At 38.5% G+C, this 22,835-nt stretch overlaps 1 protein-coding gene across 4 annotated transcripts; it reads right to left on the reverse strand.

The window, feature by feature from the left end:
- Positions 1 to 201: 201 nt before the first annotated feature.
- LOC143880738 (protein TIFY 4B-like) lies at positions 202 to 22,589 on the reverse strand. Of its 4 annotated transcripts, XM_077383713.1 has the most exons (10): positions 22,274 to 22,584; positions 22,038 to 22,186; positions 21,783 to 21,931; positions 8,519 to 8,615; positions 8,264 to 8,435; positions 8,096 to 8,161; positions 7,878 to 7,935; positions 4,758 to 4,975; positions 492 to 544; positions 202 to 420 (listed from the first exon to the last, which is right to left on the reverse strand). In XM_077383713.1, exons 1-9 carry the CDS (start codon positions 22,458 to 22,460, stop codon positions 528 to 530), a joined length of 1,113 nt encoding a protein of 370 aa, XP_077239828.1. In that variant the 5' UTR covers positions 22,461 to 22,584; the 3' UTR covers positions 202 to 420; positions 492 to 527. The 4 variants fall into 4 exon arrangements, with proteins under 4 accessions (XP_077239828.1, XP_077239840.1, XP_077239825.1 ...); XM_077383725.1 differs by lacking the exon at positions 4,758 to 4,975 and having other exon boundaries at positions 22,274 to 22,589; XM_077383710.1 differs by having other exon boundaries at positions 202 to 544; positions 22,274 to 22,582.
- Positions 22,590 to 22,835: the final 246 nt, after the last annotated feature.

Below are 22,835 nucleotides of genomic sequence, written 5' to 3' on the forward strand. Positions count from 1 at the left end.
AGGCGTAGGCAGAGTTAGAGCTTGTGGGGTTAAGAAATGCTTGAAAAACAAGGAAAGAAAAAACTAGGCAGAATATGACTGATTTTTTATTTTCATCATCTTCAGCACTTTCTCACCCTCTACTCATTCGTGTCCTCTCAGAGGTATCTCCTCCGACCTCCCTACACCTTTCTCGACCTCCGATTCATTTTACAGCAAACAGTAAAATGATTCTTCTGCCATTGTTTCCAATATATCTAAGAAGAAAACAAGTGGGTTTTCTTATACATCTTGGATCAGGCCACCCTGATGGTCTCCCTGAGCAGACAATAAGGTGTGAAGAAAAAACGGTGGGGGGATCAATGGCAGCCATTTTTCAGGAATTGGGTCTCTTTTGCTTGTAATTTTCAGTTGTGGGTCTTTTCCATGAATGATATTGACCTTCACAAAGCCACAGATATCCCTTCAGGCCTTCAGATAAGGTAGCAAGGATGATGATTTAGATGACTCACCTAGCACAGAGGCAGTACTTCACAGTTGGCCCAAAATCAAACTTCTTGAACATCTGAAACACAGAGACATCAATGAACAGAAACATTTTTAACTTTTTCTTGACAATGCAGGATAAATTGAATCACCAATATGATGACATGAATTCCCAAACAAATTTCTATAAGAAAATGGCAAAAAAAGCATCGAATATGAAAATTTTCGTTACTGTCAGCTCCAAGAAATCTCACGCATCAAATGATTAAAATACACTTCGAAATCGATGTTTTTCCCAAGACTCTGGATCATTGGCTACAAAGTAAAGGCCAATGGTCCACTTCTAAGACACAAAAGAGATTATAGTTCATGACCCCTCCCCCATGGTAACAAATAGATGGACACATTGGATTATTGAAAGGGTGGTCCCGGCACGTTTTGATTGGCTATGATCAACAGTACACGACCTTGAAAAAACACCGTAAAAAGAGATGCTGCGAAGGGAGATGATCAATTGTATAAGCGAGCAATCACTTGATTTGGTGTATATTTAAATTTCTACCATCCATTCCTCGAAGAATCAAAAGAATTTCTACAGCTGATATTTCTGTACTAAATGTCGAAAGGAAAATTTATTGTTTCAGAAATGTGATACTGTTGCGGTTAGGGCAGAGGCAGATGGGAAAAAGAAAAAAATTTAGGATAATTTGTCTTTTCCCTGCTATATAAGGTAGAACTATCGATATAAGTTGACATATCGGCTAGTTGCCAAACTGGTGTGAACTAGTGTCGAGCAAACAATGGATCCAAGAATAAGTTCAAGTGGAAGGGAAATAGGTTAAACCCTAATACTCTGAATGGAAAACATAGCAATAGCCAAAAAACCCCTGCACATGAATATTAGTGCAAATAGAAAACCACCGGTATCTTCTCCCCTTACAGTATCTCGATAAAGAAAGAGGTCTTTTATGTGTTGTTAATATCCAAGTGCTCAAGTAGTTGGAGCTAATAAGTATTGTCATTGATTCGGTCCAACAACATACATGGACCCATGAGATGATCTCCCAACCTAGGATGTGTGTGCTCCGAGGATTCCTTCAACATAATCATGTTTCGTTCTTCAAATACCTACCGGCGATGATGAACATCCTCTTTGGTTTTATATGTTGCATTCATGCCTACAATTTTTTTTACGACTTCCTCATGCAACTCTTTCATACGTCCAACCATTTTTTCCGCTCCCTCGATTGCATTACAAATTAGGTAAAGGAATTATGACTTGGCTGCCTACCAGCAACAAACAAATGGGCTACATAGAGGTAGTGGATCAGTTCTTGGGGAATGCTTTAAGAAGCATTGCTGATGGGAAGCAAAAGCAATGGGAGACTATTGAAAGGGGGACTTTTTGACTACTGGTTTGATCTCTATTGATAATAACAGTGTTTACCCTATTTATCTTCTACTTGATCATCTTGGATCTATTGTTTTATGTACTTTTTCTTCTTTGATACTTCTTTCCATTAGTTGGTATTAGAGCCTATTTGGATGGTGGTTTTCGTGGGTCATGGTGGGAGGAAATACTCCACCAAAATCATAGACTGAGAGGGGTTGAAAATGTTGCAACAATTAGTTGCCAACTTTTTCAACCATTGGCGCACACATGAATCAATGGGACCAATGATACCATTAGAGACCCTAGAATTTGTACACCACCCGTCAAACCGCATGACACGCATGATGAGCCACTTGATGGAAATGATTGGGATTTTGAGCACGAAGGAGCATAATTCCAGCAACATGGGCATGGGGAAGTGATAGGGACTCTCGCGTTAAAGTGGACACAGGGCATGGGAGTTACATAGGGCTATACCCAGGAACATTGGGTAATGTGTGAGGTACATAGGGCTTGGGAGTTCCCTACAAGGGATCCTCCACTCCGAAAAAGAGAGAACAAACAACATAACTATATTTAAAAAGTATTTGCACCGTAAATCGAGGATCATTACATATTATATTTTCATCGATTGGCATTGTGAGAAAGTTTGTAGAGGACCATTGCACATTTTATTCTTTACCCAAAGGAAATATTACAAAGATGTGAATAGTACTCCCAAATAGAATATTACTAACTAAGTTTAATTCTCTACATCCAAACATTTCAAAAAAAAAAAGTTTAATTATATGCAGGATTTATTCTATTGACCATAATGATATTGAGCATGTCATTTTATTTTTTACGAAATCCATAGCTATGAATGCATCATCAGTCATTAGTCTGCTTTAGTCCATGGAGACCTTTTTTTGGTAGGTAAGCTGGGATTGAACCTCATGGTCCTTGGGATCATGGATTTTGACAATGCACTAAGAGAGAGATGAGCCTAATAAGCATAACCAAGACAGCTCTCAGGAAGAGAAATCCAAACATGACACATGGATGAGAGATAACCATATGTGCTTATTAATCATGCAGATATCCATATCTGAGGCTATCTGTAATGGCATTCCAAAGTGTGACAGTGCTAAAGAATTCCTAGATACCGTAGGATAGAGGTCTATAGAGTCCGAAAAGCCTAAAACTGAAACCCAGATGAATATTTTAACCAATACAAAATATGATGGAATCAGGAACGTACATGAGAACATCTTGCAAATGATAATATGGTTTCTAAACTTAGAATACTGAAGGTTGCTATCTTGAATACTTTCCTCATTCATATAGCTCTCAAGTCACTCCCGTTAGTTTGGACAATTAAAGGTAGCATATAATGCCTCTAGGGAGAAGAGCTAAATGAACTTATCTCCATCTGCGTAAGGGGGAAACATATAATGAGAAAGAGGTGAGGGTGCAAATATTGGGTACCAAGGGCAAGGCAGGAAGGATTTTATCCATAAAAAGAAGCCTAAGTTCAACACATCAATGCCCTAAGATTGAAGGGTAGATGTCTTCAAGTGTTTCTTCAACAAGATGAAAGGACACAAAAAGAAAGAATGCCGCAAGAAACTGGCCTAGCTAGAAAAGAAAGAGAAAACCACTGGCAATCCCTTAGTTCTAATGTGTTTTGAATCCAGTCCTTTTGATGCCCCCTCGTATTCTAGGTGGTTGAAACTGGTTCGTCAATTCCCGTGTCTCATTCCTTACAGGGATTCATAAGCTGGAGAGTTCCAACTAGAGATGAAGTCAACATCTATGTAGGAAATGGCATAGAAGTAGCTGTGGAGTCCATAAGAGTTCAGGATTCAGTTGAAGTTAGATCTTTAGCTGAATGTTACTTTTGTACCTTCCACGAGAAGGAAATTAGTTCCAATATTTAGACTTGTTGCAACTAGATGTTCATATGTTTTTAATAAAAGCAGATTTGATTTTTTTTTTCTTTTCAATTCTCGTGTTGTTGGGAATGGTATTTTGCCATGATACACAGATTCTTCTGAACAGGTTTCACCCATGTCGGAATCTAATATTTACACAGATTCTTTTGCCAATGTAATTTTAACTTATACAGCGAGCTTTTTTTTTTTTTTTTTTGATTGACTGATTTTATATGGTGTGTCTGTAAAGTCCTGCTCATTTTTTAGAACCTGCAGTGGGGTGCAACTTATGAGCAGCTTTCCACCCAACTAGAAATCTTCTGATAACTATCCACATTCATTTAATAGGCCCTAAACTGCAAAGATGTTGTTCCCGTTAATCAGTGGTATGATGATCATAATGGCCAGTAGCCTGCAAATGGAGTAGGGAAATTGTGAAGAACAATGATCCCATTCAAAGTCATCCAACAAATGTATAAAACCATTTGATTCGTGCAATTTTTTGGGGTTCTGATATCTTCAAGGTTGGTCTGACTAGAACAGTCCAAAACATGGGACTAGATCACAAATGACTCCAATAACAGCTGTGTCAGAGGATGGGGTTGCAATAGTATCCTTTCCAATAAATAAATATAAAAGATTATGTCCCGTCAAAGAAGATGCAAATATTTTACGATGTTAAAGGATAAGGAAATCAAAGGGGTCAGTGGCCATATGTCTTCATTTCAAAAGCTTTTGGTGATGAATGTCGCCAAAACTGGGGTTGCAAGGTGTTTTTAATGCCAACAAAATCACGGGTCAGGAGTTGAAACCTAGCATACAGATCTAAGCCAGAAGAGAATAAGTCTCCAAAAAAGTGTCATTTGCAATGGCACCATAACTTTCCCAAGTTAGTTCACTTCTAATATTTTCAATAATTAGGGACGTCGTAATAATTGTCCAAATAAAAGGGGACGAGAAAGATGAAAGAGAATTCTACATCTTACCGCTATCATTGAGATCGACAGACAGATGGAGGTTCTTGACTTGGTTTTCGACAGAGCTGCATCGCGTGGGTGTGTGAGGGGGTCTAGGTTGGGTTGGTGAGCATGTGCCACTCCTGCTTGAATGCCCGTTGGGGGTCTGACCACTAACCTGATGGGGTAAGTACATCTCCAAGCTAGAGGATGACCCCCCTATCTTTTTCTTTCCCTTGAACCTTCCTCTGAGACAAAAAAAATATATAAAAAAACAAAAGAGGGCAATGAAGCTTGTGTCATGATAATGGTAATTTATTCATTAAATATATTTATCTCTTTATTTTAGAGCCTATTAATGGGCTGTTAAAGCCCCTTGTGAACTATAACAACCCAATGAGAAGTTAAAACTAAAGATAAAGTACAGAAGAGTTGCAACAAAAATGGCAAGTGATGTCCCCTTGTCACCAGGTTTGGAACTCAGCATTTAACTATTTATCATCCCAGTTTATAAACAGATCTAATATATTGAGCATTAAACAGTTCATGGAGTAAAGTATCAAGCATCTAGTGCTAAGTTACAAATTCTGTTTCGTTCGCCGTTTCATTTTTGCTACCGGAATAGAACATTTCGGTGTTTCGTCCATTTCATTCGGCGTTTTGCTTGAAACTTTTCAGTCCGCTACGACGAGGGAATTTTTTTTTAATAGTTAAAAATATGAAAAAAAATCCAAAAAAAAAAAACAGAAATTGTGAGAGAAATAGAAGAAACAATTAATTGAACAAAATATGTAGAAGATCCAACATTTACTTAAAGGAAAATCACTATCAGCTGAAATGCCTGTGTTGACCAGCATGTTGACCAGTGTGTTGACCAGTGCGTTGACCAGTGCCTGATAAGATGAAAAAAATTTAGAGACCAAATTATGAGACTTTTTTTACCAGACTTTTGGGATTTAATAATGTTTGGACATGATAGATTTTATGAATTTTTAAAATTAGAAAAATACCCCGTCGTTTGGAAGTTCGGATTTGACCCAACCCATTTTTTCACATTTTGTACTAAAACTGGAAAGTTGACTTTTTATCCTTTTAGATTTGGGTCTTAAAAGTATTTTTAATAGATCTAAATGGGGGGTATTCCCTTATTTACATGTAAATCTTAAGTAAATGGACAATAAAAGAGTAAAGACATTTATGTAAATAGAACCAAGAAGCAGAAATAGGGAGAAGAAGAAACAGGAAGAGATGAAGAAAAAAAAAAACAGGAATTGTGGAATTTCGGACAAAACAGCACATTTCGCCTGTTTCGTCCGGAATTCTGGCTGAAACGACCGGAATTCCGACCAGAACGGCATATATGGCCGTTCCGTTCTGGATTCCGGCCCGAAACCGGAACTGGAATTTCGGCCCATTCCGGCCGGAATGGAACGGAATTTATAACTATGATCTGGTGTCTCTGGTTAGATAGAAATAGTACACCGTTAAGAGAGGTCTTTGGTTAGATAGAAACATTATATTTTTAAGAGTAGTCCAGTCACCTCCCAAGAACACCAAACAATGCATAAATTGCTCTATAGGTCAAACGCCACAAAAATTACAGTCCCACAAATCTTTCTTTCTTTTTTTTGAAAAGGGGAGCCAAATTTATTAAAGGAAAAGAGACCGAGATGGTCAATACAAAGAAGAAACCAAAACCAAAAACTCAAAATAAAAATACAATGGAGAAGATAATCAAGGGGGAAGAGAGTCAAAAGGCGCCAACGATTCCTTGGAGACTCCCATTTTTCTGTCATTTTTTGTCTTTGAATTTCTCTTTTGTTATATATTTTTTCTATTTTTCATATTTTTCTTCTTCTTCCATGGTAAAAGAGCAAAAAGAGCGCTAGAAAAGTTAGAGCGGTGAAAAGGCAATTAAAAGCGGTAAATTTGTTCTTTTAGCATACATACGTATTCATGGTTTTTAATAGCGGTAAAAAGTTTAGCGCAGTAAAGATGCAATTCATAGCAATAAATTTATTCGCTTTAGCGGATGCACACATTTATAGTTTTTAAGAGCACTAAAAGGAGCGGTAAATCTGTTATTTAGTGTATCTTCGTCCTCTTCCTGGTCTTCTTTGTTCTTATGTTTCATCTTCTTTCACATAATTCTATGTAAGTTTTTCCTGTTTTGTTTCTGTTTTTCTACATGCTCTATCATCGATGATATTTTATAGTTACTTCCTTTTTAACGAACTAAGAGACATCTTCTCTATGATGATTCAGCCATTGTGCTTTGGAAAAGTAAAGATAGAAGAGGAGGAAGACAGACAAATGGGAGGAAGAAGAAGGAAGACAACGAGGAGGAAGGAAGACGATGAGGAGGAAAAAAGACGATGAGGAGGAAGAAGAATAAGAAAAAGAAAGGCGACAAGGAGGAAGAAAGACGATGAGGAGGAGGAAGGATAAAAGGACGAAGAATAAGAATAAAAGGAAGAAGAAGAGGAGGAAGAGGAGGAAGACAAGAAATAATAAAAGCAAGAGGATGAAGAGGAAGAAGAATAAGAGGAAGGAGACAATGGAGAGACGAAGAAGAGGGAGAAGAGGGAAGGGGAAAAGGGAGAGAGAGAGAGAGAGAGAGAATGACAACCCTCTATCGTATTGGAAAAAGTGAAAAGTCAAAGTTTTTGAGAAGTGGTGGACAGATATTTGTGTTTTTTTCCCGTACAACAAACCTCAATCGTCAATAATTTGAAAAGCGAACATGACCGATAATATCAGCAACTTTTTGAATTTAATTAGTCAAATTTCTATTCATAATACGTGATTTTAGTAATGAGGAAAATTTTAAAGCAAACTTTGGATGAGAAGCTTTAGCCAAGGGAATGCTTTAGTAATTTTCCCTACAACATTTTGGTAATTTTTAGACAGCTGATATCAGCACAATCTAATTTGATAATGTCATTTACAATCTTCCGATTGGATGTTGATAGCATCATCTATATTGTAACAGTATATTAAATTCTAACAAAAGCACAAAACAAGCTATTAGCTCATTATCAAAATATGGTAGTGCAGATATCAATCCCCAATTTTTATGATTTTGAAGTAATAGTAATGAGTTATCACTCAGCCTGTTGGGCCTTGACTAAGAGACAAACCAATTTATACCTGTCTTTTCGTTTCTCTAGGTATCGTTGCAGCGATGCTTTTCTGCTTGTAGGACCCTCTGCTCCGAATAAAGAGAATGAGAGAAACCAAATATATCCAAAAACACCAAAATACCCCAATGGGCATTGAAACATTAAAGAGCAAAGATAGTTTTTTTTTGAAACATTAAAGAGCAAAGATAGTTGCAAATCAGTAAGTGGAGTCAAGTCATGACTCACCTGACTCAATTTCCCGCGAGATTTTCCAATCCTCGGAGTTCTCCCTGGAATATTGAGGCATTTTCCCTGCAGTAAAAATAATCAAAATAAAATGGCTGGGGACAGAGGTGGGACACTTCCTTAACTTTCCAGATAAAGTAATTTGCATCTCTATAATTTGTGCCTCACCGGTTTGTGCCGTTGCAGAAATCACCGCTGTCAAAGGAGGAGATGCTGGGTTGGGTCTCACGCAGTCAATCGGTGAGCAGGCAAGGAAGGGAGGGATAACCAAAGAATCGATGCATGGCGGGTCGTTGGGCAAAGAGTTGGGATTCCCAGCAAGTTGCATAATAGCTCGCGCCTGCAAATTATAGAAGCAAACACATCAGAAAATGGATCCATCATTCGCGGTGGAACTGACGAAAAAAAGGAATGCTTTGTTACCTTATCTGCCGACACGCCTTCATAGACGTTCACATTTCCACAATAGAAGATTGTCATCTGACCCACCGGTCCGTTCGTGCCAGCTTTGTCTCGCTGACTATAAGCACCAAATGAACAAAAAATACAAATAAATATATGCAAAAAAAATAAAATAATAATAAATAAATAAATAAATAAAAATATATATATATATATATATATATATATATATATATAGAGAGAGAGAGAGAGAGAGAGAGAGAGAGAATGGTTTCTACACACAAGTGTAGATAAGTTATCTACACACTAGCTTAAAATACAGGGGAGGGCATATTGTTTGGGTGATCCAAACCGGTGTTTAAAAACGCTGTCCCAAGGAAGAAAAGGAGGCCAGTATATCACTTTCCTACCTCTATCAATGAACATATGTTGGAAATGATGTACATTGAACCACAAAATATTATGTGTGAGCTTGTGCTATAAATATCATAAGCCAAAAATAATAAACAATTAATAAAAATTTTAGGGAAATGATATATTCTCCCCTTTTCCTTCTCCGGGCCACCTCCTTGTAGTGTAAAAGGATAGTCATAAATACTCTAAAAGTGGCTGGCTCAGGAAAGAAAAGGGGACAAATACACACATCCCATTATTTAATATTTAATGGATGTTAAAAATAGCAGGTAAGGGATATGATGAGACAAAACATGCCAAGTGTGCTCACCCTATTCTTCCTACTCTACTGAGGCTTACAGAGGAAGACAAGGATCACATTTATTGAGGAATAAATAGCGTATAGAGGAAGGAAACAGGGAAGTGATGTCTTCACTCCTTGTTTTTACTTGGGACAACCTCTTGTATATCTTTGACTACTCTTTTACACTACTGGGTGCTGTCCCAAGTAAAAGAAGGGCAAATATATTATCTTCCATCACCAACACTTAGTTACTTTTGGGTAAATAAGAAGACGTTTTTCCTGGCCGACGGATTTTCTGCGATGCATCCAGCTGCAGAAGGGCTTTGTGCGAGCAACCAAGCTTTTCACGGCGATGAAGGAGAACCACAACTCAACCCAAATTTATAGGTATTTGGTAGTTGAACAGATCTTGCTTTTTATCTATTTTAATCTTTAAATATGGGAAAAAAAGCTTGTTACGCCCGCCAGAGTCGGCTCACTCGGCCCGGACTCGCCGAGTCTGTGACTCCAAAATGCGGCTGCCGCTATTCCGAGTCGACTCGGCCGAGTTCCGAGCCGAGTCAACGAGTTTTGAAACACTGATCCAAACCATTCATTTGATTGGCCCTCACATAGATAGGGTGTCCACAAAAAATCAGCTCCATAGGATCATCCCAACCAAACGATTTGAGGAGGTAAAATGGCCGTGTATAAACCTTCACAAATCTGTCCATTTTTTGCCTCGATGGTTCGAAGGGTTAGGATGATTCTATGAAGCTGATTTTTTGGGCACACCCTATCTACATGAGGGCCCATCAAAAGAATGCTTTGGATCACCCAAACAATGTGGGCCCCCACAGTATTTTAAGCTAGTGTGTAGATAACTTATCTACACTTGTGTGTAGAAACCGTTCTCATATATATATATATATATATATATATATATATATATATATATATATATATATATGAGGAAAGTGAAGCTACACACTCCACCGGCTTAAAATACAGTGGGCCCACATTGTGTGGGTGATCCAAACCATTCATTTGATAGGCCCTCACATTGATAGGGTGTGCCAAAAAAATCAGCTCCATAGGATCATCCTAACCCTTCAAACTGTGGAGGCAAAAATGGACAAATTTGTAAAGGTTTTTACACGTCCATTTTTGCCTCCACAAATCGTAGGGTTGGGATGATCCTATGGAGCTGATTTTTTGGGCACACCCTATCTATGTGAGGGCCCATCAAATGAATGGCTTGCATCACGCAAACAATGTGGGGCCCACTGTATTTTAAGCCGGCGGTGTAGCTAAGTTAGCTACACGAGTGTGAAGCTACACTTCTCTCTCTCTCTCTCTCTCTCTCTATATATATATATATATATATATATATATATAGAGAGAGAGAGAGAGAGAGAGAGAGAGAGAGAGAGAAGTGTAGCTTCACACTCGTGTAGCTAACTTAGCTACACTATATGCTTTCCTGTAAAGTTTTTCAAGTTATGATAGATATATGATGAAGGAAGAAACAGAGATATTCAAACTCCAATGTTTTAGTAACCACACTCTCTTAGGCTCTGTTCACTTGCGCTCCCGCGGTGAGAAAGGAAAGGAATATAGCGTTATTTTTCTCGAGAAACCTACAATTGGATGTTCACTTGGTCTCTCAAGAAAGCATATTTATCTAGGTGGTAATGTGAAAAAAAATACGTGGAATTTCAATTTTCTCGCTAACACGAGACTTCGTTTCCTCCCAAATAGGCGCAATTTCATTTCCTTTCTCGCGGAGGAAAATACATCGGGCAGAACGTTTTCACAAGCAGAAACCCAACCCTCTGCCATTCTCATCTTCTCCGGTGAGAAGAGAGACTCCGGCAACCTCCTTCCCGTCCGGCAAGGTACCTCTCTCTCCCTCCTCTCTCTCTCTCTCTCTCTCTCTCTCTCTCTCTCTCACACACACACACACTCGTAGCTTTGTTTTAGGTTTTAGATCCATCTGTGTCTCGCCTCCGACGAAGTCTGTGAACGGAAAGGTGTCATTTTCCGGCTAGGTAACCCTCTCTCCCTTCTCCCTCTCTCTGTCTCTCTGTATTTTTTTTTACTCTTTTTCATCTCAAAATTAGCAGATCTGAAAATGTAGGGTTTTGGGTTTGGGTTTGAACCATTTTTGGTTCAGATCTCATATCGAAAAAATCCGATTTGGGTTTTTCCCTTTCATTTGGTCGGATTTGAAGAGACTGTGGGTTTTCCATTTTTTCCTGTTTTTGGGTTTCTATTTCATCTTTTCTATGTGGTTGTGGGTGTTTATGATATGTGGTTGGGCCTCCATTACTGTTGAAATGGGTCTCCATCTTCGGATTTTTTTTTTTTTCAAAAACCCTTTTCGATCTTGTTTGCAAAAACCCTCTTTCAGGTGGTTGTGGGTGTGGGTGTTTTGTTCCATTGGTAGTTGTGGGTGTTGATCTTATTTAACTGATTTTGAAGTTTTTTTTGGTCTTTTTTCTACATTTGGGTTCGGATTTTTTGAGGTATTTGCAATGGGGTTGCAGATTTTGGGGTTAATTCTCTGATTTTGGATTCATTTCTTGGATGGGTGTTGTACATTTTTTTTGGTGGCTTGGTTGTTGGGTTATGATATAATAGCTTGCTTGTGGGTGGATGGGTGTTGGTGATATGTGGGTGGATGGGTGTTGTACATTTTTTTGGGTGGCTTGGTTGTTGGGTTATGATATAATGGCTTGCTTGTGGGTGGATGGGTGTTGGTGATATGTGGGTGGATGGGTGTTGTACATTTCTATGGGTGGCTTGGTTGTTGGGTTCTGATATAATGACTTGGCTGTGGGTGGATGGGTGTTGGTGATATGTGGGTGGATGGGTGTTGTACATTTTGTTTTCGTTTTCATAAAAATCCCCAGGTTGTTTTGTAGAGCTTTTTAGTTTTTTTCTGCTTTTCTTGTGTGGTCGGTTATAATGTCTTGGTGGTTTGGTGTTGGTCATATAGGGCTACCATTGATTATCATGCCTCGAGAACTACCAAATAGGAGGACACTGATTATTCGAGCTGTAGCTCTAGTAATGGCTGCTGTAGCTACAGCGACGGTTAGGGTTAGACGTTACGTTGAAGAAAATATGACAAGGGGCCCTTACGAAAGTGGGTACGAAACTCGTAGGACATTTGTTACACGTGTTACGAATGCAGAGAATCATTGTATTGCGCTTCTGCGAATGGATGTTCGGTGCTTCCGCAGCTTCGTCGCGATATTTAGAAACACGGTCCTACTTGAAGACACAATACACTGTTGTGTTGAGGAACAAGTGGCAATTTTCTTACAAGTAATTGCCCACAGCCAGAGGAACCGTACTATTAGAGCATCCATTAGACGGTCAGGGGCTACTGTTTCGAAGTATTTTAACAAGGTTCTATGTGCTGTGCTCAAATTGCAAGAGTTGTTCATATTACCTCCATCAAGGGACACACCACAGCACATTGCTGACAACCCGAATTTTATGCCGTACTTTAAGGTATCGTTTATTACCTTGTAGTAGCATGTAAGTTGCATAACAAGTTACTCATATGTCAGCACTGACGGGTGACATGTTAAATGTCCATATTGTAGGATTGCATTGGTGCAATTGACGGGACACACATTCAAGCAACAGTAACCGAGGATATGAAACCTAGATTTATTTGTCGTAAGGGATAGCCCTCTCAAAATGTGCTAGCTGTATGTGACTTCGACCTGAAGTTTACTTACGTCTTAGCTGGGTGGGAAGGGTCGGCATCAGACTCTAGGGTCCTAGCATTTGCTTTATCAAAGCCGAATGGGATTCCTTGTTTACCAGGTACTACTGAGTTTGTCTTTTACTCCGTACCACTGTTGTTGTTCTCGGTTATGAAACTTATATATATCCCTTCGTGTGTCTGTAGGAAAGTTTTACCTTGCTGATGGTGGGTACCCATGTCTGAGAAATTTTATAACTCCTATCCGAGGCATTGGTTACCACCTAAACGACATTAGAGGGCGCAGACCTCGAACTGCAGATGAGTTGTACAATCAAAGGCATTCATCAGCAAGGAATGTAATCGAGCGGACTTTCGGTGTGTTGAAGAAGCGATTCAACATAATTAATACGCCACCCATGTACCCATTCAAACGACAGGTCGACATAGTGTTAGCATGTTGTTGCGTCCACAATCACATAAGGAGGGAGATGCCGAACGATACATACATTCCAATTGTAGACAATGAGTTGGGGCTAACTGTAGCGGAGGAGGAGGATGAAGAAGAAGAAGATCGTTTTCTTACTAGGGCTGAAGATGTGAGAGCGGGCGGTCTACTTCGAACAAGAATAAAGAATCATATGTGGAATGATTTTCAAGCACAACGAAGTGGTCGTCATTAGGATGACATGTTTTTGGGTTGTAATAATTTTATGAGTATTTCGATTAGACTTCTGCAACTGTGTTTCATCATATTTTGTTTGATTCTATTAGGATTTGGAATTTTTTTGTGTTGTAATCTGTTTCATCGTACTCTATTTGATGATATATTGTTGTGAGTGATTATTTGGATATTTTTCTACTATGTTCAATGATACTCTATTTGATGATATATTGTTTCACAATGTTGTAGATATAATGGAATCAACTTCAATAGAGAAGAGGAAGAAAAATAACTCATGGAACGACGATATGGATAGGCATCTCATAGTAGCCATGCAGTATCAGATTGCCGAGGGCCAGAAGGCCCCCAATGGGTTTAAAGATGCTGCGTACAGTGGCGCAGCGCAGGAGCTTACTACTGCCCTAAAAAGGCAGATCACAAAGGAGCACGTCAAGAACCGTTTGAAGACGATGAAAACCAACTATAGGTTTGTTAACACTATCGTCAACCTGAGCGGATTTGGCTGGGATCCACAGCTAAAGAAAATATCTGTTGAAGACCAAGTGAAGAATGACTATTTGGCGGTAAGTATAAGTCGTCATAATTCCTTCATTACTTGAAGACACAATTTGGTCATATTCCTTACAATGCCTCATTTTGTTTTCAGAGGAATCCTGAACATTTACGCTTCTTTAATAACCGTTGGGAGCTATATGAGGAGATGAAAGAAGTGTTCGGGGAAGATTATGCCACTGGAGAGTTCGCTAGGGACAGACATGCCCCTTCTCAGGACACACAGGATGTGGAGGGGCTTTTCTCATCCAGTCAGGCAGTAGGGCTAGATGATATGTTCGACGGTACGACCCCTGCTTTTACTCCTCCCCCAGCTCCTCGTGCTTCCAGATCACGTCATTCATCCCCAGTTAGAGACACCAGCATGGGCTTTAGTGACTCATCGCCATTGAAAACCCCAGCATCAGGTAGTAAGGGGAAGAGGAAGAGGCAAACAAGTGGTGGACAACTTTCATCTGATATGACTTACTTGTCAGATAGTGTTAGGATGGTTGCTGAGGCCATCATTACGACTGGTGAGGTCCATAGCCTTGCTGAATTGAAAGCCGCTGTGATGAGTAGCTCTGGTTTCACCATGTTGGAGCTGCTTAGGGCCTATACGTACCTGCACAAAAATCACAAGGATGCTGAAGTCTTCCTTTCCCTTTCCGAGGAAGAGCGAGTGGCTGTGATGGCCGATATTGTGGCGCGTTTGGCGTAGGTTGCTATGGTTTGGGGACCTTTTTTGGAAATCATACGATCGTATTATATGATCGTACTATGACTTTGCTAGTTTTCTGCATCTTTAGTTTGGACTTGTTATTTTGTTGTTGGACTTGTTATGTTGTTGTTGGAATTGTTTTGATGTGTTTTATTTGTTGGGCTTTATAGTAATGTTGTTTACTTTGTTGAACCACTTATTGTTCTTGGTTTATAGTTCTTGGGTCTTGGAATTATTTTCTTGGACTTGTATATGTTGTTTCTTTTTAATATTTAATGTTGTTATTTTTTTGCATTTCTATAGGTTAATGGCAAAAAACAAGTTTTATGTGGTTTTTAAGGGAAGGCAGGTGGGCGTATATGACAGTTGGCAATACTGTCATCTTCAAGTTAACGGGTTTAGTGGAGCGTGCTTCCGTTCGTATGGGAGTAGGGAGGAGGCAGAAGCTGAACTTACTGTGTTTTTACATGCCATTAGTGGGCCCAACAAAGATAGGAAAGAAGAGACCAACATTCCTACGTCCCAAGCTTCAACAAGCTCTTCTGTGACGAGTTATGGTTCCAATTAGGTTTTATTGTAGTTCCTCTTCCATCGTACTAAAGAAGTTTGACTTTGTTTCCTATCTTTGGTGTCCCTTTTTTTTTTCTTTTCCTATGGGTATCATAAATGTGTAGAGGAGGTCCTGGATGGGTCACTTACATTGCTGGACATATGTGTAAAAACAATCATAATCTTGTTCTCTTGTAAGTCCAGAGCTTTTATGCTGAGTTATGGAGTTCAATTGTGCATGAAAAATAATTCAAATTTTATTGCTCTGTGTTGCCACTTTCATTCGATTCATCTGTGCAGGTTTAAGAGGCTGTGTAATGTAGGTTCATATTTATCATCTGAATGGACAGTTAAGAAAATATTGCTCAGAAAATGGTAACTCCCCATATTCGACTGATTGTGCATTGCTTTGATGGCTTGCCAAATCAACAGTCCCGATTGTACTGCAAATATGGGTCTCATAAGAGGCTTTTGCCAAGAATTGTGGGTCATGTCCTGATGGAACTGGGACTTTTCATACAGCATAGATTTTAGTTGATGTTCTTTTCAGCTCTGTCATTTCTATTTGAACAAATTCAACTTGGTTTTCTCTTTACTTTTTTAGAGATCAACTGCTAGTGAATTAGTTACAACCTGAAATGTGCTGGGGTCATTGGCTGTTGTGAATTAGTTAAAACCATTTGCCCGTGGGGCGACGATTTTGTACAGGCTTGTCCATGTTTTGAGTGCAGAAAATTGTAATTTTGGGTGTATATGCTGTAAAGGAATCATACATATATAATTTGATGTTGTAAGTTCAATACAGAACTTGGGTATTGTAATACAATGAAAAAAGGCTTCTTTTCTTTTTCCAGGAAATCATGCATATGTAATTTGTTTACTGACATTAACTCTGCTCAGAATTTTGTTTTCTGACATTTTCTCTGTTCTTGTTTACAGTATAAAGTGCTACCAGTAGGGTTTATTTTAACAGGATGGATGGCAAACTCTTGCCGGATGTATTGATTGTTTGTCATTTAATCATCCATTCAAGGGTCAAATGACAGGATGGATGCAAGGTCTATATGAAGCTAGCATCACATGTTGATGATGAGAATTCCTTCAGGAATTTTATACCACTAACAAAACCATTTGAAACTTTGATATAATCTTCTCCATCACCTCCTTGGCACTTCTTGTTCCAAAATCCATCCTGGAACTCGAGATGGATGCAATCCTGCAAGGAATCTCCAAGGCCATTGATCGGAAATGCCAGCATCTAGGGATTGAATCGGATTCGCTCCTCACAGTCAATGCTATAACTGGTAAATTCAGAACCCACTGGAGACAAATTCCAATGCTTTCTATGATCAGAGATCTCCTCGCTAAGATGGAAAAATGGAAAATTTCTCATGTTTGGAGAGAAGCTAATGCTGCTGCCGATTTCTTATCCAAAATTGATTGTCCAGTCAAGGTTCAGAATATTCTTGTGAAAACCTCCCTGCTGAGCTCATCTCTATTGTAACCCAAGACTCCTTGGGAGTCCCATATATTCGTTTGTAATCCTTTGTTTTTATTTTAATAAATCTTCTTGCTCTTGGTAGTACCTCGGCTAGGATTTTATACATGCCATGAACTAAGCTTTATCAACCGTTACATCATTTTTTATTGACTCCCAGTACCTCTGATGAGTTACACATTTCTGAAAATTAACAAAAAGTTATTTCTAACATGGGATTTGCCAGGGGCAATCGCAAACAACATTTCGTGGACCCAAAGTAGGGCCTACTAATGTAGAGTTAAGATCATCCATAGGTGGGTCCATGGTTAGAAGCACTAGTATGACTTTTCTGTTTAGTTTTTCCAATACAGTTTACTTGGCAAGTGAACAGGCTTAAGAAACCTTTTCTCTGGATTTCTCAGATTTTCCTGCGCAAGTGAACAGGCACAGGATTCCTTTTCCTGCACAGTTTCCTTTCCTTTCCTTTCCCTTCTGCCACGTCAGATTCCTTTCCTTTCCTTTCCTTTCCTTTCCCGAGAAAACAAGTGAACGGACCCTTAAGGAATGATTAATACAGTGAGTTGTGACGCTATGGCTAAGGTTTTAAATTTCGATTTTGGCCGCCACGGAAATGGAAATGTTTGGTTTTGGTATTAAATTTCAGTGGAAATCCTCTAAAATCACGGAAACATATGCAAATGATAGAATTTTTTTTAATGGTTGCAAATGATAGAATTCGCTACAATAATTACAAATGCACATTAAAAACCATCACATAAGCAAGACAACCATCTATAATAGTTTAAAAACATCGAACACCTAGTGAATGCACTGTTGCACATGTCTGAATATTTAGTACATACCAAATTTCATATGTAATTCATATAAATATAAATACATAACACATGCACCATATTTCACATACAATTCATATAAATATAATTATGTAATACTTACTGACACAGTATACCATTATTACACTTACAATTTTGGTTTAAGCATTTCAGTCGTTTCAGTTTCGATTTAGGTGGGGATGGAAACGGAAAGCATTCCGGTTGTTTCGTGTCGGTTTTGGTAGAAATTTAAAGCCATGGCTACAGCATTATGGGTCCCACCTCTGGTTGATACGAATCGTTCACTTGATAAGCCTGGATTTGGATCTCCAATGGCCTATATATAATGCTAATTGTCGGTCTTAGCATCCAAAAAATGTATTTTTCCATAAACATGGACAGTTAAAAGATATTGTTTCACCTCATTTGAGACTAAAAGTGTCGCCTGGCATTAACGTTTTTGTGAAGGTTTAAGATTAATCTCACCAGAACAGATTTTTTAATCTCAGCCTTTCACAAAAACGTGATAGGCTGGGTTATTGGAGACACACTTAGTAGCAAAGGAGGTGCAACAACCTCAGGTTTTTGAAAACTACACATGCAACAGTTTAAATAACATAAATATTGAAAAATGAGAAAAATATCCCATTTTAAGGGTGTGAAATTCCCAAACAACTGCAATCTCCATTGACATCCTTTTTTAAAAAAACTGCAATCTCCATTAGCATTGTTATCTACGCGGCATCCCTATATATGCATAAGAACAAGGTCTCAAATTGAGCTTATTTCTCCTCCCCATGCATCATCACATCTTCTTACACGGTCACTTTCTTTTTCTTTCAAGAAGACTTGGGAGGAAAATATTGCTTGCAACCAAGGTTTTAAATTTCAATTCCAGTTTCGGTCGCCATGGAAACGAAAACATTTCGATTGAAAATTTTGGTGGAAATCTTGTAGAATCAAGGAAACGACAAATGATAGAATTTTAAGATGTAACTTCAGAAAATGCTAGGATAAACATAAACAAACACTTAGAAACCATCACATAAGCTACCATTAAAAAAAAAAGCCATCACATAAGCAAGACAACCATCCATAATGGTCTAGCTAACAACATCAAACACTTAGTGGCATATGCTATCGCACATGTTTGATAATTCAGTACATACCACATTTTACATGTAATTCATATAAATATGTATACATAGTACATACACCACATTTGACATGCAATTCATATAAGTATAATTGTGTAACATGTGCGTATATAGTATGTCACTTATGAACTTACAGTTTTTGGTTTTAAGATGCGTTTCAGTTTCGGAATCATTTTTTGGTGGGGGATGGAAATGGAAACATTTCATGTCAGTTTCGGTAGAAATTTAAAACTATGCTTGCAACCTCTTCGCCTTTGATCTTACGACATTAAATATTTTTTCAATACCAGCCACGACGCCTTAAATTAAGTACAACAAAATAACAAAGTAACTGAATGATCCTCTCACACCAAAACAACTCTTACCGTTGGCATCTCACTACACACTTTTGTCCACATCGTCCCTAATGCTCTCTGACTAGTTTTTCTATCTTATTTACCAACCATACATACATACATACATATATAAACTATTGTGATAAACTCCATTTTGTAAGAAGAGAAAACCCACTAAATTAGAAGCAATGAATAAAATTCATCCAAGATGCATGTGATATAGCCGCATGTATGATATAGCTAGAAAGCATGGAAATCAAATGCTCCAGTCCAATGAATTTTCGTTAATGCTAGGTCCAACCCACATCCTTTTATGGACTTTCAGTGATGGTGTACTTGGATTACCAGAATCAAGCCCTGGAGTAGACATCCTATTCTTATTCCACCTGATTCCAATGTTTGGTTCAAAAAAAGGAACAAAATCAGGGGCAAAAATGACACCTATACAGAATTAAATGAAAAATGCGAGAACATATTTCCTGCATCAAGCAGTAGGAGCACAGCATTTTGATTCCAACCTTGTCAGAATATAATTTTTATTGGAAAATTTTAAGTCAACGTTTTTATTTTAATTTTTCCATTTCATTTACAAGGGAATCAGAACAGGATGCCAATTCCAATTCCTAATTTTGACAATCAAAATGTAGCATGAATCATATTTGTAATCGAATTGGAAAAGGCCATAATTAGGTCCAAACCGATCCAACCATGGATTAACCTGAATCCATTAATAAATTGATTTTAAATTTAAAAAAGGAAATATTTCAAATAAAAATAAATCAATTAATTTTGTTTTTGAATGGAAAAATAAAGCCATTTATAACTTGATTTTAAATTTTAAAAAAAAACTAAAATTAAAAAAAAAAACGAAACACTTAAAAGAAAAATAAAGCTACTTACTAATTATTATATAGGAAATCCGTAATTCTAACATAGAAAGTGTTGTTCTCCATGTTACAAGGATTCTTCCGAACGGGTGAAGTACCCATGTTGGACATGTGTCAGATTCCAATACTTCATGATTCCTTGAGACACTTTTAGTTCGACCGAAATCCAAAATTTCGGATTGGACCGAAATTTTGGATTTCCGTAGAGACCGAAACCGAAATTTCATTATCAAAATTTCAGAAATTTCAGCTATTTTGTTGAAATTTTCAAAAAAAATATATTTTTTTAATTTAGTTACAAAATTTAAGTCGAAATTACCAAAATTTGGGTTGAAATTTCGGTAATTTCGGCCAAAATTTATGCCGAAACCGAAATTTAGAACCATACCCTTAGGTATCTTCTATCTATTTTTTAATACAACTACAACAACTTTTCAATTACAGCATGTCTTGAGTTTTATATGTGCTCATAGTAAGCTTTTTATGTACAAATAAAACATTACATTTACATAACGAATTAAAATTTTCAATATAAGGGAAGTGATATATCCGCCCCTTTTGATTACTTGGGACACCCAAGCCCAGGGGCAGTAAACGTGGCAATCAGCCCCATTGAATCCTTCTAACGTGAAGTACATAAGCCAGTCTGCAGTCATTGATCCACTGCTTCTGGGTGTCCCAAGTAATTAAAAGGGAAGGATATATCACTTCCCCAATATATTATATGTTTTAAGAGTAAAGGCCTATCTGCGCTCGAGTGCAAAAACAGGGGTGGGCCCACATTGTTGGGGGGATCCAAAGCATTCATTTGGAAGACCCTTTCATGGTTAGGGTGTCCACCAAAAATCAGCTCCATTGGATCATCTTAAGGTGTCCATTTGTGGGGTGAAAAATGGGGAGATTAGTGGACAAATAGTATCTGTCCATTTTCACCCCCAAAACCCTATGATGATCCAACGAAGCTGATTTTTGGTGGACACCTTATCCATGATGGGGCCTTTCAAATGAATGCTTAGGATCACCCCAACAATGCGGCCGTCTTGTTTCCTGCACTCGAGCCAAGATAAGCTATCTGCGCTGAGCGCAGAATCCCTTTACTCATGTTTTAATTATATTATTATGTTAAGAATTAAAATTTAAGAACAAATTAAATACTTTGACAAATCCACAAATCTTTCTTTTCGGGGTTTGCCGAATCCGATACTAATCCAGGTACTAATCCAACATCATAACCGATGCCAATGCCGATGCAACATAGGTTATTATAATTTTTACACTTAAATGCTTAAAGATATATAAGTAATTAATATTTCTATAGAAGCCCAATCCATTTGCACGGATTGATGAGCCATAGTGGTCCATCGTCACGGTTCAAATTAGCACAACGGCGCACCATAGTCAGGAAAAATCTAACTTACGCCGGAAGCGTCAGCGAGGCACGTCTACACTCTGGACTCTAATTTCCCCAACTTGGTATCTTCCCACAGAGACCAGCGCACGATAGAACAAACCCGCTAATGCCTGGCTGATTTGTAAACATCCAATTTTACGGGAGACCTAAAAAGATATCCGGAAAATCTAACATGCACCGGGAGAGCAAGGATTTCATCGTTTGCCCCAGATCGAACCTCGCTCAACAGTGCGCATGTTAGCAAAATCAGAGAGAGGCGCATGCTAGCAATATACAGAGAGAGGCGTATGTTACCAAACCTGGGAGAAATGGTGCAGATATTCTCGCCACCGGTCGCCGGAATACGACACGTGGCATCGCCAGAAAAAGACAATAAAACGGAATCTCGGCCCCGATCCGAACCGTTTTCGCTCGTCGATACTTGCAAATGAGGAGAAGAAAAAGCAATCTACAAAAAATAATAATAAATGAACAAAAAAAAAGGCAATTTCGTAAGCTTTCCAGAAAATCCTCAGCATAAATTAATAAAAATAAATAAACCAGATTTTACTCACGTGCGGTGGATTTTCCGGCACGGGAATAGAAACTCGCTGCCGGATTCCAGCACCGGAGTCGCCGGAAACCGGCTGCCTTTCAAGGAGGGTTTTGAGCGAGATAACCTGCTGTATTGCCTGGGATTTGTTCCAAGAAGGACGACGCATACCTGTACGGGTGATGTAAGAAACGCCACGTGTCAGTGATTATAACTCTTTTTTATTCAGGTCTAGAGTCTAGACCAAAAAACTCGTACCTTTTTCTTTGAGATATCTCCTGCAATCTTCTCGTGTGAGTTGCAATATGTCTTCTTCTGTAAGCTCTCCGACCGGTTTGTCCAGCGCCGACCGGAAATTTGTTCCCGCCGTTGTCATGACGTCAGATTCCGGCCGGACTCCGGCGATCTCTTTGTGTGAGAGCTTCTGAGAAAAATATCTACTCATGAGTCATGACTCATCTTTCAATTGATGTAAAAAGGGGAGTGACATATTCGGTCCCTTTTCTTCCCGAGGGAAGAAGGGGGTGGTCTAGGGAAGAAAAGGAGGCAATATATTAGCTCCAATATAAAAATATTATATTTCTCTTTGCCCGCGGCGTCTCCTCTTCGTTGGGGATATTTATCTATAACGATGATGCACCCCAAATTGCCACGTCGTTCCTTTCTCATTTAATTTAATAAATTCCGTATCTCGAAATTACGAAACAGCCCTCATGCTTTTCTCAAATCCCTTAATTAAAAGGAAATGATATCAGCACAACCTTTGTTTTGATATTTTCACTAGGGATTTGATAGAGACCATCGCATAAGGCTTTCACAA

This window comes from Tasmannia lanceolata, unplaced genomic scaffold (assembly GCF_043159265.1).
Source record: "Tasmannia lanceolata isolate RefF3 unplaced genomic scaffold, GAP_Taslan_0.1 ptg000002l, whole genome shotgun sequence".
Lineage (NCBI taxonomy): Eukaryota > Viridiplantae > Streptophyta > Magnoliopsida > Canellales > Winteraceae > Tasmannia > Tasmannia lanceolata.

Excerpts from the sequence above, each read along its gene's own strand:
- LOC143880738 (XM_077383713.1), bottom strand. The coding sequence starts at position 22,460 with ATGAGTAGATATTTTTCTCAGAAGCTCTCACACAAAGAGATCGCCGGA. Across the intron at positions 22,187-22,273 it reads GAGATATCTCAAAGAAAAAG|GTATGCGTCGTCCTTCTTGG; the intron begins GTACGAGTTTTT and ends TCACCCGTACAG. Across the intron at positions 8,162-8,263 it reads TTCTGCAACGGCACAAACCG|GGAAAATGCCTCAATATTCC; the intron begins GTGAGGCACAAA and ends TTTTTACTGCAG.